Source organism: Sinocyclocheilus rhinocerous, unplaced genomic scaffold (genome assembly GCF_001515625.1).
Source record: "Sinocyclocheilus rhinocerous isolate Xijiao unplaced genomic scaffold, SAMN03320098_v1.1 scaffold548, whole genome shotgun sequence".
NCBI lineage: Eukaryota > Metazoa > Chordata > Actinopteri > Cypriniformes > Cyprinidae > Sinocyclocheilus > Sinocyclocheilus rhinocerous.
In genome coordinates, this window is record NW_015664702.1 from 248,092 (window position 1) to 266,933 (window position 18,842).

The 18,842-nt window shown below is 36.2% G+C and overlaps 1 protein-coding gene across 2 annotated transcripts in view; it reads left to right on the top strand.

Annotated features, from left to right (window-relative positions):
* Positions 1–4,192: 4,192 nt before the first annotated feature.
* farp1 (FERM, RhoGEF (ARHGEF) and pleckstrin domain protein 1 (chondrocyte-derived)) overlaps positions 4,193–18,842 on the top strand; it is an 84,797-nt gene continuing 70,147 nt past the window's right edge. For both annotated transcript variants that reach the window (XM_016541235.1, XM_016541237.1), the window contains exons 1-2: positions 4,193–4,366; positions 14,624–14,813. In XM_016541235.1, the coding sequence (XP_016396721.1) occupies positions 14,640–14,813 (174 nt within the window). In that variant the 5' untranslated portion in view covers positions 4,193–4,366; positions 14,624–14,639. The remainder of the gene's footprint in view (positions 4,367–14,623; positions 14,814–18,842) is intronic.

The following is an 18,842-nucleotide window of genomic DNA, read 5'->3' on the forward strand; positions in this document are numbered from 1 at the left end:
TCTCTCCAGGTTTCTGGAGGACTCTGGACGCAGTGTGTATCGGCGCTCAACGAGACGCAGCAGAAGGCCATCCAGGACCTCCTGAACACGGCCTGAGTGAACGAGCGAAGCCTTAACCCTGTAAAACAGCCCATCGATTAAGGATTAAAAAATTTGCACCTGGAATTCCACATCTAGATTTTTGGCCCTTTCCCTATTTTGAGTAAAGAACCGTCATGTGACTTGAGTTTGTGTTGGGCCTCTGAGCCGTCTGGACCCGATCTCTCGAAGTCTTCAACAATGGGGCAGAGGGTCCGGCGAGTGCGTGTGTTTTTCACCTCAAAAAGGGCCAATGGCTTCAGAAACCCTCATCTTGAGCGGACATGGGGGGGTTTTGGGGTATGAAATGAAACAAACAGTCATCCATTGTAGAATTTCTGGTGTAGAAATTGTGCTTTTCTCCCTTCTGAGATCAGTTCTAGTTGTTTTGTCAACTCGTGTGTCTGTCGATCCTTGCCGAAGCTGATTTAGGGCTCGGTCCGACTCTCGGACTGAACGGACTCGTGTTGGTTGAGCTCGAATGCAGTAGAGCGATGATGCAGCGGTCATGTCGTCGACTTTGTTTTCTTTTTAGGTTTTTGTTTTCTTCTCTTCGACGCCGGCGCTGATGTTTGGGAGAAACGGGCACCGGTTTGCTCCACTTTCGCTGATGATGTCTGTGTTGCGGCTTACATTGTCTGTCATTGGCTCACTTAATCCATGCAATGAAATAAACAACATTGGAAAACTGGGACTCTGGGTTCGGGCTTCTGATATTATGAAGGAAATGCACAAATCTGAGGCCGGTTGGCCTAAGAGTTGTCACATGTCCATGGAACATTTGTATGATATGCAATCTTCTCCTGGGTAATCATTTTACAACACTTTCAGTATTAAAGCTGCAAGACATGATGAACTTTGTCAGCGTTTCATTGCGATCTGCATGCTCTCAATATGTGAAACTGGAATCCAGTTGCTTTTGTAAATTGAATTCAGTTCAAATTTAAATGTTCCGTTCCTCAGGTTCTGATTCTGAACTAGTAAACTTTTGATTCCGTAGTTTCGAGTACTCGTTCTTAACCATTGTTTACGAGAGGCTACAGAAAGCAGAAACTAACTTTACGGAAGCTGTTTACATAGTCTTTTATGGTTTTAAAGCAGTAACTGCAGATGAAGTTGATTGGGAGCTTTTATATAACGTTTCTAGTTGGATTGTCACTAACAGTATCAGTGAAATGATGGAGGTTTAAAAGAGCATGAACACGATATCTACTTGGTCAGTTTTTAAATGAGTTCTAGTCAAAACAAACATGCACAGGATGCTAAATTAATTAAATTAAGATGCTGCTGGATTTATCGACTTTTGTCAGCGTGATGCCGAATTTAACTTTTGGCGGGAATTAAAATGAGGCTGTGAAAGGATGAAGTATGTAAGTCCGGTGGATTGTGTTGTTTAATGACTTGTTCAGCTAAGGAAAAAATTACATGATCTAAGGTCGCTCACCGATTTTGTTTTCATTCCCGTTAAATTTTATATGGTGTTTAACCTGATAGTGTTCGAATAATGTCTTGCTGGAGCTGTAAGATCCTTCAAGATTTTAAATTTGTCCTGCTACATGCTCATTGTATCCTGTTATTGTAGTTACAGACAGTGTTGGGTAAGTTACTCTCAAAAAGTAATTAATTACTAGCTACTAATTACATCTTCAGCAGTGTAATTAGATTACTAATTATTGGCTCTAATGGCTCGTTTCCACTGAGCGGTACGGTACAGTACGGTACGCAATTATGTCCGTTTCCATTTTCAGAAGTTGTGAATGGTACCAAAATAGCGAACCACATACCTTTATCTCAAGCGGTGGCAGAATTTAATGAATTAAAGTAGGGACCGTATATTAAACCTATCAAAAATATGGTTTTAGTACTGTATATAAAAACAATAAATGCATAATCGGAAAAAAACCAAAACAAGCCTTGTGCATTATAGGGAATAATATTCTGGATATTTTACAGTTGGTTTTATACCTTTAGATCAAATGGTGTTGTCGTGTAATGGATTTATATTATTGCATACATTAAAAGTTGTAAAATTGTTAAAGTTTTAAAATATTTCATCTAATTTGTCACCCTAGTTGTGTACCGTATATTTTTATTTCTTATATTGCATATACAGTATAAGTGTATAAAATTATAATATTCAAATTTATGCATTTAAATATTGTATTTGCTTTTAAATTTATTTTCAGTTGTCTAGTCATATAGTTAAATATTTGTATTTGATATGTTGATGTATATAAATAGTGTAAATAGTGCAATTTTTTTTCATATTTATGCATATTAATATTCTAAAATGTATTGTATATTTATGCTTTTAAATATTTATATTTGTTGTATTTATGCATATAAATGTTGAATTGTTTATTCTTGTTCTTTAAAGATTTCGTAAAAAAAAATATAAAAAAATCATAGATGCTTTTAAAATATATTGATGATAGTTCCTCTGATTTTAAAGTCCATTTCAGAGCACAGGCAGGATTTTATTTTTTGCTTACAAGTTGACCTGTGCAGAGTTTGCATGTATTTCCGTGTCAAATGTCTGACTGGGTTTTATACCTTTAGATCAAATGGTGTTGTCGTGTAATGGATTTATATTATTGCATACATTAAAAGTTGTAAAATTGTTAAAAAACACAAATGCTAATTCCAAAAACAGCCTTACGCAATAACGTGTTTTTCTGAACGTTTTAGTATTGGTTTTATAGTATAATGTCATGTAGTTAAATTGTTCAATTTATATGGTTAACTTGTATATGTATTTTTTTATTTCTTTTTTTCTATTAAGCCTTGTGCAACGTAAAGAGCATATATTTACATTTATCGGAGTTAGTTTGGGCTCAAAACATAACAGCTGTAAAGAGTTTAATTGGTATGAAATTAATGTCAAACGTCTAACTTTACCGCCGTGTTTTGCTTATCGCGGTTTATCGTCAACCGCTACTTTCCGCTAATCGCTAATTTGGCGGTGGAAACGCAAGCTGGATCAGGGTGTTCGGTCCCGAATTGTACCGCTCGGTGGAAACGAGCCGTAAAAGTATTGCATTATTTGTTACTTTCTAAATCCCATATCAACCTCGACCAGTTGAACAATAAACAGGAAAGAAAATGAAACTGCTCTTTTAAGACTTTAAAATAAATATAAAATTGCATAAATTATTCTTGAACTGACCAAAAAGGAGGTCACATTAAAAATCTACGTTTTAACATGACGTTAAATCCACAATTGTTTTATACAGAATTATTTGATGAAATTACGTAATGTTAACTACATTAGAGAAAGTAATCCCTTAACTTTTTCAAGGAAAAAGTAATTAAATTACAGTAATTATTTAGTAATGTATTAGACCCAACGCTGGTTACAGCTGTACTAGTATTTTGATAGCAATTAAAATTGTATCTATTGGGAACTATGGTAGTCAACATTGGAAGTGGATCAAAAAAGTTCATCAAAGTTGAGACGAAAACATTTTGGTTTCAGGACAACTTTGATAAGTTGATAATTTGATGCACATACACTTCAGATGTTGACTGTATATTGTAGTTTATGTTGGAATCTTTGGACTGATTTCAAATGAATCGATTCTGATTCCTTTAATTAAATGTTATTAGAGAAATCCCGTACTGCATAACATTCCAATAGCAATAACTGATTTTATTTGTTTATTTATTTGAAGGGAAGTGATGCATCCACAGCTTGGTGGCGCTGTTACTCATCACAGTACTTTATAAGACTGTATACATTTAGACTTTGAAGTTCCTGGAAGCTTTTATTTTAATCACTTGTGATTTCCTAGTCCTTGAATTGTAAAAATGTACTGTGGCTTTTTACCATGGTATAGTGAAATGTGGTACATTGGTACCACTTGACTTAAGTTACCATCCCAGATGGTTATAATGTGATACACTCCAATGTTCTTCCAAGAATACTATGGTACTGCATGCCCAAAAACATGGTACATTTTTGAACTTTGGAAGAAATTGCCTCAGGACTTGAGCAGGTGGAGTTTGAATCCACCGCCAGGTGTCGCTGTTCTCATCACGGCATTCGTGAGGCTGTAGTGCTGGTGTTGGAGGCTGGAGGCGGTGTTTTATTGTATGAAATCGGTTTGGGATCAGTTCAGTTATGGCGTCTGGGAAGACGGTGGATTGCAGCGCTTCCCACGAATAACCGCAAACGAACCGACTTAACGCGACTTCAGCCGCTGCTCTGCGCGTTACTTCCGCGAAATATCATTTAACAACATAGTTACGGAGCTATCCAGACGCAAGGAGTATTAATTCAGCAGTAAAGGTAAGATTCTGGGTTATTTTATTGGCTCGCAGTAAACCGGCGGCAGCGAATAAGAGTAACTATTAATCTTACGATCGCTAGATAAATTGTAGCGGTTTCCATGGATACAACGATTAAATCTCTCGCGCCGCCGCTGTTGCCACGCGTCACATCGTATGTTTCCACCACTCCTCACCTCTGAACATCAAAGATTTACTATAGTGCTTTACCATAGTGCTTTTCTGCAGAACTCTACTGTACTTTTACGTTTAGCAAACATACTATAGTGATACCATGTTTTGTTTGATCTTACAAAAGTACCTTGGGAGTATACATGGTATAGTGATGGTAGTTTATTTAAATGGCACTCCAAGGTAGTTCTAAGAATGCATTGGCCCTTGTCCAAAAACATAGTATTACCTTGTTGCAATTTTGGTACCATAGTAATACAATGGTTTACAAATGGTTTTCTTTAAAAATATCTTGGTATTATTTGATAACATCAACCACACAATGGTATTACCACAGTATGGTCACATTGCTTTTCCCTCAGCCTGCTTTTTAACTAATGCAACTCATCATATTGATGTATGGACTTAAACCAGAAGTAGATGAAGCACATATATTGACATTTTTCTTAATTGCATTAATTTTTCACGTGATGTGGTATTTTAAGTGCAGGGGTGTGTTGGACATTATGGAATTTCCCTGTCACTTGAATTATTGATTCGGCTAAAAAACACACACACACACACACACACACACACACACATACAGACAGTCAATGCAGCTTAACCTACTAACATCTGAACCTCAGGGATTACTTGACTAACCTACATCTGCTGGCCCACTGTAAGCACACGCATTGGCATGGATTTCCAAAGTCTTTTAGCAAAATGACCACAGTAATCATCATTTCTACAGTTTTAGCTTCATATTTCCCATCTTTAAAATTCAAAACAACATTTCATGCCATAATTATAGCCATTTATTCCCAAATTTATTATGGTGATCATTATTGTTAATAATAATGTAATAATAATATGTATATATATGTATATGCAGGGTGTTGTGGGTAGTTACTAGATGGTTAGTCAAAAGAACCTCTTAATAAATGACAGCACACTTTTCTCATCATTACACGACATGCACGGTAAAGTGTGTACTTGTTACTTAAAAGTTATGGGGTGTCGCAACGACACCACTGCCAACTAAAAACGGAAAACTTTTTATGCATTTTAGCTGTTAATTTACTCAAACGTTTTGGGGGCCTGAAAACAAACTTTGGAAATGGGTTTCAAAAGTGCAAGTTTTCATAAACAATACTGTTATTGTCTCTGTGAAAACTACGAAAATGCAAATTTGTGAAAACGGTGACATCATGCGTAAGCGTGTTAAGTGTTCAGTCTGTAGGAATGCATATGTGTGCATGCAAAGTATCATCGCCAACTACTGGCATGATAATACTATGGTGGACCAGTAGTGCACAACACAACAGAAACTCCACAACACATAGGACTAATTTCGTTGTTTTGTGCTAATTTTGCTGTGTTGCGGCTTGTTTCCATTGTGTTGTGCTAATTTTGTTGTGCGGCTTGATTCCGTGGTGCTGTGCTAATTTCGTTGTGTTTCCATTGTGTTGCTACTTTCTTCTGTTATGTTGCGACTTTTTTCCATTGTGTTGCTACTTTCTTCTGTTACGTTGCGACATTTTTCCCATTGTGTTGAGGCTTGTTTCTGTTGTGATTTCATTGTGTTGTGCACTACTGAGCCACCGTATAATACAGCACTTTTAGTCATTTATGTGAATCTGTGTGAATGCAAAGAAAAACTTGTTCTGTTTTTAGTATAGTCATTGTCGTGCATGTTTGAGCATGTTAATCACAATACAAATTTTCTGTATTGTTTTGCAAACATTAGTATTTAGACAATATGATGTGTCGTACTCGTTTAGTATGTTTACAAGCAGTATAGAACGAGTCATCCACAAAGTCTGCTTTACAGAGTTTCCCTTCCCATCAGTCCCTGGGCCAGCGGTGTTGATCCATGCGCTCAGATGTGTATGTTGAGTCTGTCTCACACTGAAGCCTCTGTTTCACTCCGTGCGCCTCAATGAACACTGGGAACTTTCAGGCAAACAAGTTGAAAGGCAGGTTAACTACCCGAGCGAGAGTCTGGGAACGAACCCACGCTGCACGCATTGTGTTCCTCGTTCACTGTTTTCTGTGATGGGTGTGTGTGTGTTTGTATAGGATGGAAAAAGAAAGATGTTTGCGTGAGAGTGTTTAAATAAAGTAACAGTTTGGGAAGGCATCAAATACCCTGTTTTACCCTGCATGAGATCATTGACTAGCGACTTGCTACTGAAATAGGTTTGCGCTTTGGTTTTAATGAGACATAATAGCTTTTGCTCCAGAAGTACTTCCTGTTTCTTCTCTCAGATGAGTTGTTTATCTGTGTGTGACCTTCCTTCTGTGTTCACATGCTTCCTACTTTGGGTAAAACTTTCCCGTTTGTGGCCTGCTTGCAGAGGTTTCCCTTTCGCTCGTTTGTCAGCGTTCACTGTGACGGGTTAGCATGAGACGCTTCCTGCTAATGGCCAATTAAAGAAAGACGTGCTGCACTGCATCAGGACGCTCTTATATAATAACACTGTGGTAGCCACATAGCAACAAACAGATAGCAGTGCATAGCAATGCCCTAGCGACCAGCTAACGATGCCCTAGCATCCATCCAGAACACTGTAGGAAGTACAGAGCAACTTGCTTAAAACCACTCAGAATGCCTTAGCAACCACATAGCGAGATACCACAACTCCCTAGCAACTGCTTAGCAATGTCTTTAATGAATAAGAAACAGGAAACTTTTTAAGCATTTTGGCTGTTCATTTACACGTCAATGGCGTCTTGGAGCCTAAAAACTAAAACATATTAAAGGGTTAGTTCACCCAAAAATGAAAATTCTGTCATTAATTACTCACCCTCATGTCGTTTCAAACCCGCAAGACCCGGGTTTCAAAGCACATGTTTTTTAAAATGATACCGTTATCATCTCCATGTAAACAACCAAAACGCGAATTTGTGAAAAGGGTGAAGTCATGCACATGCATGTTACGTGTTCAGTCTGTAGGAATGTGTAAGTGTGTATTAAAAGTGACATCGCCAACTACTGGTCAGGCATGATAATACAGCATTTTTAGTCGTTTTTATGGATTTGTTTGAACGGGGATCGTCTGTAGGTCTGCAACAAATGATTATTTTGATAATAGATTAATCTAACGATTATTAAAACGATTAGGAAATCGACTTGTTGCTTACACAGATTAATCAGTAGACTTTGATTGATTATTCAGCTTTTGCAGTTCGTTAAAATATAGTTATACATATTCATACACATATAGAGCTGCTTTATAGTAGAAAATCAAGTTGTAATTTTAACTGAAAATGACAGTTTTTTCATGTTTAATACTGTAAAGCTGCTTGCTTTAAAGCGATTTATTGCATAAAGTTGTTAGCCTATATAAATAAATGTCACATGACTTCCACATTCACATCACTCTGATCTGATGCTTTCTTAACTGCTGTTTTCTTCATGTTTGTGTATATATACTGAACAAAATTATAAACGCAACACTTTTGTTTTTGCCCCCATTTGTCATGAGCTGAACTCAAAGATCTAAGACTTTTTCTATGTACACAAAAGGCCTATTTCTCTCAAATATTGTTCACAAATCTGTCTAAATCTGTGTTAGTGAGCACTTCTCCTTTGCCAAGACAATCCATCCACCTCACAGGTGTGGCATACCAAGATGCTGATTTGTGAACAATATTTGAGAGAAATAGGCCTTTTGTGTACATAGAAAAAGTCTTAGATCTTTGAGTTCAGCTCATGAAAAATGGGGGCAAAAACAAAAGTGTTGCGTTTATAATTTTGTTCAGTGTATATAGTTACTGAGAGGAAAGCGTGTAGCATATATTTACATATTCATCTAAAGCAGTGTCAGGATGTTTGCTAACAGTAAACCCGTTGCTTGCGTATATCCAACTTCTTTTTAGCCCTAACCAAAGAACAAAAAACTTCGCAGTGAGTATATCGAGAACATTTTTTGTTTGAATTTTTGTAAAACTTTCCTACGTTTGGTTTTGTTTGCACGTCTCATAAGTGCCGTGTGTGTCTTCTATTGGATTGCATGCAGGCGGGATTAATTAGTCTTGCGCTACAGCGCCACACTGGTCAAACTGTGTAATTGCAGGCCCTTACATTACGTCGTATGAGATCACACAACTATTCGAAAACAAAAATATTTGTCATCAGTTTTTTATTGTTAATAATGTCGACTAATCGTTTCAGCCCTAGTTGTCTGTATGCAAAACTTTTCAAAAACGCGAAGGAAAAACTTTTCTGTTTTTTGGTACATTGTTGTTGTGTAAATGTACATTCACTTGCAACCTCTGAACAACTTATTAAAAATATAAAAAGATCAAATCTCATATTGTAATTTGTAGTATTGTTTCTTTATATGCTATATTGTGTTTCACTGATTGTACAGCTCTCAGTGTGGCTGAAATGAGATTAGAAGCTGATCTGATCTATACGCGGTTATGGGAACGTGATCCCTCGTCTTTATGTTTGTCCGATCTCCTTTGGGAAAGATTGTGAGCTCTGAGAAAACATAAATGAAGCTCCCCTGAGATGATATTAGCAGAAGCTGGAGTGTGAGAAAGTCTTGTTGAATCTGCCTGTAAAAGAAGCTGGGTCAACCTGTTGAACCAGTAACCGGTGCGCTTCTAGTCATGTGCGTTTCAAACCAGCGCATGGTTAAAACGCAAGCTTTACCCAACAGCAGAGGAGTTTCTTTGCTTTTTTTCTTTGTAATTTCTGCAAATGGCCTGTTAAAAATGGGTGAACTAAAGATAGCACGAGGAAGATTAAAGATAATGAAGGTGCATTTGTCATCATGTTTCTGAAAGTGGGTTTTAATGGCTCTGGTTTGAATGGAAATCCAGTTCTTTAGAGGTCTTTGTACCCTGCTGTTTGTGTTTGCATTGTTCTCGTGATCGGTCTCTCTGTAATTAACGGGCCGCTCCGGTATACAGTGAGGCTTGACTAATAGAGCGGCAGACGTTCATTGGTTAATGCATAAATTAGACTCTCAAGACTCTGTCCCGAACGAGTGGGTTTTGGGGCGGGTAATGAAACTGCCAGTCGAGGGGGATTAAAGGTCCCCAAGGAGCGGCTTCTCAATTACTCATTCAGTTAAAATGTGTGTAACCAGTAACTTCGGCCCGGGACAGGAAAGAATGGGCCCCTTTATTGCGGTGTTTGTGCTTGTGGACCGGCCCCTGAAGACTTGATGGGAGCCTGTTGGTCTTTCTCTGTCTCGTTCACTCTCTTCTCATCACTATTCTTACTCTATTTTTTTCTTTTAAGTCTCTTTTGCTTTTGTTAGTCATTATTAACCAGTACCTGACAGTAATGTTGGTTGATAACTGTGCCCAGATGGTCATTTAACAGAAGTGTTAGAGATAAACTGATAAATAAGGCAATACCGATAAATCGGATATTATTTGAGATGATCAACTGCTAACTATCTCTGTTTGGTTGATTAAGTAATGTTGATTTACTGATATGTCGTTTTGCCAGATTAATCTGCCAGTATTTGGTCTTTTCAAGATTATTGGTTGGTAACTCTTAAGTTTTAGTGAAGGACCGATAACATTGGGCACACCATTAAATCGGCTTAAATCTGGCTGTTTTAAGATTATCAGTGTTGTTGACCAATAAAATGACCACTTGGTGATTTGCAGAATTGGTATAGCTAACCAACAAATTTGTCAATGGATAATACATCTTAAAAAACAAAACAAAAAATAAAAATGAGAAAGTTGTGAAACTAGCTAAATTGTGTAAAATGATTTATTATTATTATTATTATTTAGTTTATGTATTTGTTTAGATTAATAAATAGATTTTTGCTCATTTATTATTATTTTTATTAAGTAAATTGGGTAAAACAGGTTAATTTAGATTAATAAATACATAGTTTTATTTCTTCGTTTTTATTAAGTTAATTGTATATTATTGTTATATTTTATTTATTTAGATTAATAAATATTTGCTTATGTGTTCATGTTTATTAAGAAGATTGTGTATTGTCTTTTCAATAATTGTGTATTTTATTATAATATTTATTGAATTATTTATTTATATTTAATAATTAAAAAAATGTAAAATAAGTTATTTTTATTATTTTATATGTATTATTTTTTAATGTGTTTTTTTAACAGTGTCCCTTGAAAAACAATGTTTTTGGCTTCTCTTTTCATCATCTATAACTCAGTCCTCTTTGTCACACAAAATGTCAAACAGCAGATGGAAGCCACAACCAACTTCTTCCATTGCAGGAAAGCTCATGTTACAGTGAACATCTCCCTCGCTCTCTTGTTCCCTTGATGAACAAAGCTTTGTAAACGTCTGCTAAGCTCTATTGATCAGCTCTAACCTCATTAACATCACATCCTCTGGATCTGCTGTTATCATAATGCCACAGATAGACTCAGCGGGTCTTTGGGATGGTGGTTTACCGTAGGTTGAGTCAGAGGGGTTTTCTGGCGGTGTAGATGCAGAAACCCCCTCATGCCTGTTAACCAGTCCAGACACGTCTCTCTATCACACATCTAAGTGCTGGTGAGGAATGTGATTCTTTGGGAATCAGATGAGAGTTCAGCGTCTGGATCCGAGATTCAATCAGTGCTGGAATGTGTTTGTTTATTGCTGCTCCTGCTCAGTGTTAGAGAAGTGATCAAGCCACTGAGTATTAGTTAGTTCAGTCTGTGCAGTCTGTCGCCCTGCAGTCTTTGCCCATTCTTTTTTTATTGTGGCTTAGTTACACTGCAATTTTTTAGGTTAAAGAAAAAAAACTGTGATTAATGTATTATTATTATTTTAGTTTTTTTGTATTTTTTTTCTAATTTGTAATTTTGTGAAATGTACTTTTTCTGAGAGAAACAGTAAATTCAACATCAATAGTTTTTCAATGTGTCTGGTATTTTGTGTCTGGCACTGTTTGCTTTCAGCTCTTCATTTTTATTTTATATTATTGCATTCTTTTGCATTACATTGCATTTTATTGCATTGCATTGAATTTTATTTTATTGCATTGCATTGAATTTTATTGCATTGCATTGCATTAAATTGCTTTTTATTGCATTGCATTGCATTTAGTGGCATTTCATTACATTGCATTGCATTTTGTATGTTGTATTTTTTTGTATTGCGTTGCATTTTGTTTTATTTTTCTTTAATGGATTTTTTATTGCATTGCATTTTGTTTTGTTTCATTGCATTGCACTTTATTTTGCTTTATTGCATTTTGCTTTATTTTTTGCATTGCATTGCATTTTGTTTTATTGTAAAGATTGGAGTACACTTTACAAGAACATACTATTTCAGTCTTTCTACTTCAAATTTCATGTACAGTTCATTGTTACTTGGTGTTATTTGTTTATTTACTTGCAATTATTTGTGAAATTTACTTGCAATTTCTGAGTAAATCTACATCAGTTTTTTTTCGCTGAACTAATGTTCATGTCATTTGCATGTTTTGTATGTAGAGTACAGAATTGAATCCTGATGCTTTGTTGTGCAGCAGTGTGGTTTTTCACGTGTCATGTTTGTCTCCAGTATGTGAATCCTCATGGCAGTGTTTGTGTTGTGTAAACACCAGGAAGCACTACTGTACATGTTCCTGTTATGTTATGTTTGTACTATACTTCTGAGGTTCCTGTTGAAGAATTGAAAGTATAGTCTCCATGGAAACCACTTCTGGTTGTCATAGGAGAAGCTTTTCAGTGCTATGAGCGGATAATTGGTCTCTCGTCTCTCTTTGATACAAATGCACCGTTTGTACGTTTGATCTGCTGAGGTGTGTGTGTATGTTTCCTCACATATCATCAGCTTCAATAGTGCGGTTTGGCTCATTTTCCATCTGTGATTCCTGTAGTAACTCATTCCATGCAGCTACATGTGTTTTTATCTTGTGTTTGAGCGATACAGGTTCTTCATTGGCTGTCGTCTAGAGAACAGGCTGGCAGATGAAGGATATTTATCACCCAAGCACAAGGGTTGCTGCACTGAATACACAGTCATATTGTTTTTATTCAGTAGTTCAATAAACAAGACGGTTATATCAAGTAACTGACGTTTTAGAAACAATATGACCAGCTGTTTGCTTTTATTGTGCTTTGCCAATGTACGTTTTATTTTATATATTTAATTTTAACCAGGATTTATATTCAAAATATTATCCGTGAAACAAATATTTCTATTAAAAGGATAGTTCACCCCAAAATGTAAGTGAATTAAGTAAATCACGACAGTTTTCATTTTTGGATGAACTTTCCATTAAATTAGTCGTGCAGACATGGCCATTATCTCATAACGGCTAAATACTGGCCAATTAATCTGTCATATTATATATTGGTCCATCACTATTTTATGCTCTTATTTATGATCATAGTTTATAGTCATTTTTGTATTCAGAAAACAACTCAACATCAATGTCAGAACATTTGCCAAATAGCTTACAAGCAAAGACTGTAAATCTCCGGTTTATTGTTGCTGTTAATATATTGATGTTCACTGAAATACTCTATTAAAATTTGATTGTATAACCCTCTATATGAGGGTAAATGGCGCTTCCTAACGGAGGAGGCAGCGCTCCAGTGACTTCAAATAGAAGTCAGACTTATTTTGTGCTGTTTACTTTACAGTCAAATATAATTCTGTATAATTTAGACCCTTCAAACATAGTCATTCAAAACGTTATGCATTTCTCCTTCCCAGACTTCATCTTAAAAGGAATATTTTGGAGGACGTCTGTAACAGGGTTTAGATGTAAGTGGGCAAATTTCATTAAGTCTCAGTTCTTTAAAAAAACAGGTTAGCATGAGGACAGTTCCAGTAGAACTAGTAATAGCTGTTTTTAGTGTCTTAGTTGAAGGAATTTCCCATCTTTAATGAACATTTCTGCTTCTTAATGTGTTCAAAACAAGTTGAAGGTTAAAATGATTGCCCATTCAACCGTGCAAGCTTATAATCCAGTCATTATCTTGGAGGTACAGTGTGCGATCTGGTTTTTTAGGGTTAGAAATCCCTGGATTTAATGCCTCTAAACCCTTCCTAATGATTTCCTAAACCCATAAACTGATTTTTCAGCGGTGAGAGATGATGGGCCTATTGTTTGACTTTAAGCCGTCACTACAGTATTAAAGACCTTGTTGAGTTCAAGGAAGTTTTTGTGAAAGTGTAATAGTTCAGTCACAAATATGTATACAACATGCAATTGCATTGCATTTAATTTTATTACATTGCATTTTTTTTGTATTGCAGTGCATTTTGCTATAATGAATTGCATTACATTGCATTTTATTGCAGTGCATTTTATTGCATTTTATCACATTGAAATGCATCACATTTTATTAGATTTGTTTTATTGCATTGCATGTTTTATTGAATTACATCTCATTATTACATGGAATTACATTAAATTACATAACGTATTACATTGACTTGCATTGCATTGCATTGGAATTCATTGCATATCATTGCACTTTATCACTTTGAAATGCATCACATTTTACTGCATTAAATTACATCTCATATTATTACATGGAATTGCATTAAATTACATAACATTGTATTGCATTGCATTGAGATGCATTGCATATTGTTGCATTTTATTGCATTGCATTTTTTTTTATTACATTGCATCTGGACAGGATTTGATTTGAAAAACTATTTTCCACCATTGTTTTCCTTTTTAGCAAGGATGAACGAGGAAAAACAGATTAAGATGGGATTGAAATCACAAAGTATGTCTACGAAACACAAATTTACCTGACCTGTTGCTGCCAGGTTGATTTGTATGGTTCACTTCTTTACCAATGGTCATAATTTTTTTGAGCTGGTCATAACTAACAGCTATGTTTATTTGGATAACTAGCAGTCCGGCAGAACGAGGGTTAAAATCAAGATGTGTGTGAGAAATTGCTATAGCAGCACAAGTTGTTTACTGCAGAAATACACATTTCAGGAATCATAAATCATTCCATGCTCCTTGGCATTTTCCAGGGCAGCACGAGGTTGAAATTCCAGCTGCAAAAAGGAAAACTATGTAAACGTCCGTTGCGATCACTAGACCACCTTTAGAGAAAAGTATAGAGTCTGTGTGTTTTGGCCCTCATATAGCCTAAACGTTTAAATTATTTGTGTTGTCAGGTGGGTTTGCAGCAGTATGGTGGAGCCAGAGGAGCGGCCCTCAGTGGCGGGCCAGAGGCTTGGGGCCCCTGAGAGCATGGGCATCAGTACGCTGGAGCCTGGTCAGAGGCCCCCCACCATGCCCCCCGGCAGACAGGTCTCCATCCGGGTCCAGATGCTGGATGACACTCAGGAAGTCTTTGAGGTCTCGGTAAGGCATTATTTACTTTCTGTTGTTTTTTATTTTCTTGCACTGCATTTTATTGCATTGGACGACATATATTGCATTGCATTGCATTTTGTTTGACTTTATTTTAATTATTGCATTTTATTTTCACCTTACTTTATTTTATTGCATTTGATTGCATTTAATTTTTATTGCATTGCCTTTTGTTTTATTGCTTTGCATTATATTTTATTTATTGCATTTTATTTGCATTTAACGCATATAAGACAATTCCTGGACAGCAGTGGACAATGTAAGGAGGTCATGTGACAACAGTGCTGCATACCACTATTTGAATGACTTTTTATTGCATCATTTGTATTATATTTCTTAAAAATTGTAGGCAGGAAGCTAATTTTTCATTTTGAGCACAGCTCTGGTTTAATTGTGTGGAAAAACCCTGCATTTCACAAGTGTTTAGATCTGGCTGTGTACCTCAGCAGGCCAGCAAGAACATACTGAAGCGTCTGCTGCTTTCCACCTCAAGTTTAGTCTCTTTTGTGTTCACTTGCCCTCCTGTTTCGTCACTTAAGCTCCCTAGGGAATGTTAATGATGTTGAAAAGCTCGGTCTTGTTCACTAATGAGAAAATGCCCTCATTGATCGCCACCAAGGGAGCCATAAGCTCCTCAGGCATGTTGCGTAAGTGAAAAAGGAGAAATCCCTCAGAATTCCTGCTTTTTTGTATCTTCCAGCCACTCAGCAGGAAAATACAACCCGAGCTGAAGGAAAAGCAGCAGACAAATGTATGGCAGCTCATTCTGTTACCTGACTCTTTGTTTCTGGGGTTTGTGAAATATGTGTATATGGGTGGTTGGAGGCACACCCAGCTCTCCGGTGATTCCCTGAGGGCCGGTTATTGACAGTCAGGCTCCACCTGATGCTGTTTTAATAGGCCTATAAAAGCACTGAGCTCCTGTTCTGTGGCGGTTGTGGTCCTGTTTTGAAATGCCTCGAGGTGGGCCAGTAGCCTAAACGCTGTCAGTCTCACTAAATTGGTTTTTGGTTTCCTGAGGCGATTCACAATCAGTCTCCATCCAGACGTGACACCTGACTTGTGGAGAAACGGATCACCAGCGGTTTGGTTTCATTTGTTTTCAGCGTGCAGGGCTTTTGACAGCTCTTTTGGTTTTGTTTGATTTCGGCCTACTTGGTTTTAGCTCGTTGTTGGAATCAGTCAGTGGATTAATTTGTTTTTAATGATTGCAGATTGTAGCCTCTACTTCATTCAGCATTCTATTCTATTCTAATATATCGGTCATTTTAAGATCTGCATCAGTCAATAAACCTCCCGATAACCTTGGCTGTTGAAGTGTTATAATTAACCTTTGTGTCAACAGCTAAATCTACTTTACCAACAGTCTTATAAATAATCATGTTTTCAGCGTGCAGGGCTTTTGACAGCTCTTTTGGTTTTGTTTGATTTCGGCCTACTTGGTTTTAGCTCGTTGTTGGAATCAGTCAGTGGATTAATTTGTTTTTAATGATTGCAGATTGTAGCCTCTACTTCATTCAGCATTCTATTCTATTCTAATATATCGGTCATTTTAAGATCTGCATCAGTCAATAAACCTCCCGATAACCTTGGCTGTTGAAGTGTTATAATTAACCTTTGTGTCAACAGCTAAATCTACTTTACCAACAGTCTTATAAATAATCACTAAATTTCTAGATAATTTTTTAGAAAATATTGTGCTTTTTAAAAATTATTTTTCATTTTATTTCACCGTTTGTTCATATTTAATATAATTTTTTCATATATTATTTTGAAAATGGGCATGAATTGAACTTAACTCATGTGCTAGTGTTATTTTGGTTTTATTAATATGCTATATTATACTATTGTAGTTTTCACTAATATTTAGATTTCGTTTTATCATTATATATTCTATATTCATTTGAATTTTAGTTAATATTTTAGTACTTTTGTTGTTTTGTTATTATTATAATTTTAAGAGTGGTTGTATTATTATTTTTAAAATATGTCTATTGAATTTGTATCATTTTTTGAATTGCAGTTTTTATAGCAGTGGCTAATACTTTTCGAGGCGATACATTTTCTTGTGGTGGGTGATTAAAAAATGTGCAAAAAACACAAAAACAAACAAAAAAAAAATCCCATAGACATAGCAACTACTCACAGCATCTTTTCTTCATAAAATGCTAATTTATAGTTAAAATAAATGTTTATTATTATAACGTCCATCCTGCTAGTTAGGTCTATCCATATCTACACCATCAGCCGTTGAAGAACCCATTTGGGTGGTATGCATTCATAGCTGATCCGATGGAAGAATGCTGCTCTTTTCTTCTTTTTCCCAGAAATCTCCTGGAACAGCTGCTTTCCTACTGAGCCATTGAAAGCCACTGCGTTCTCCTCCAGATTTCTAAAGTGAATCTGACACACCTGCCACAGCGCAGATCCTCTCTGGCAAGAACTCAGAATAAAATGGATAAAAAAATGGATGAAAGACTTTATCTGTCCTCTAAAGGCCAGAGGTGTGAAATCATAAATATGTATCATAAGCTTGTGGCTTTGTGGAATCAGTGATGGAGGGTTTCGTATTTCACACACATTGAGGTTGTTTTTTTTTTAATGGATAATCAATTAAAATATTAAATCAACATACAACGAATGATCACAACTAGAAGTCGTCTAATTTTTTCACCAATAACTGGGTTGGACCGCACTGGCCGATAAACCGATTAAGTAACCGATTGAAATGGATACTGAATGAAAACAAACATAACACTCTAAATAAAATGATGAACTTTATTACAAAAATATATAAAAAAAAAAAAACAGTACTGACCCATGAAAATGTACCATATGGATTTTGCAGATAACCGAGTAACCGATTGAAATGGATACTGAATGAAAACAAACATAACACTCTAAATAAAATGATGAACTTTATTACAAAAATATATTAAAAAAAAAAACAGTACTGACCCATGAAAATGTACCATATGGATTTTGCAGATAACCGATTGTTCCAGCATTATCGGTGCCGATTAATCTGCAAAATCGATCAATCTATCGACCACTAATCACAACCCACTTATTTATTATAAGTTCAGCACATGCTGACTGTTTACATTTGGTATTTCTGTGAAAGCAGTGTATATTTGACTTTGGGGGTAATACAGGTTTTGTTATTGAATGAGACGAAGCACACTTCTTATCTGCTCATGTCAGTCTAATGACATACAACATGCGATAGAAGCTCCCGCAGTCATGTAGATACAGTAAGTCGGCCTGATGCTTGAGATGTTTGATCTGTGCTGTGAGGATGCTTTTGGCTGAGCTTCTTTAGTCTCAATGACAGAAGCATGCTGGGATTGGAAAGGCTGATTTCCTGTGGGAACCCACTGAGGGTTTGAACTCACAATATCTAATTTCATACTTATCTTTCATACTTATCTTGACTAGATTTGACAGTGCTAACTGCTTTAGATCTGGGCTGGTAAGATTTATTAATGTTTTTGATTAAAAATACAGTATAAAATACAGTATATATATATATATATATATATATATATACAGTGGGATAAATGTTTATTATTATAACGTCCATCCTGCTAGTTAGGTCTATCCATATCTACACCATCAGCCGTTGAAGAACCCATTTGGGTGGTATGCATTCATAGCTGATCCGATGGAAGAATGCTGCTCTTTTCTTCTTTTTCCCAGAAATCTCCTGGAACAGCTGCTTTCCTACTGAGCCATTGAAAGCCACTGCGTTCTCCTCCAGATTTCTAAAGTGAATCTGACACACCTGCCACAGCGCAGATCCTCTCTGGCAAGAACTCAGAATAAAATGGATAAAAAAATGGATGAAAGACTTTATCTGTCCTCTAAAGGCCAGAGGTGTGAAATCATAAATATGTATCATAAGCTTGTGGCTTTGTGGAATCAGTGATGGAGGGTTTCGTATTTCACACACATTGAGGTTGTTTTTTTTTTAATGGATAATCAATTAAAATATTAAATCAACATACAACGAATGATCAC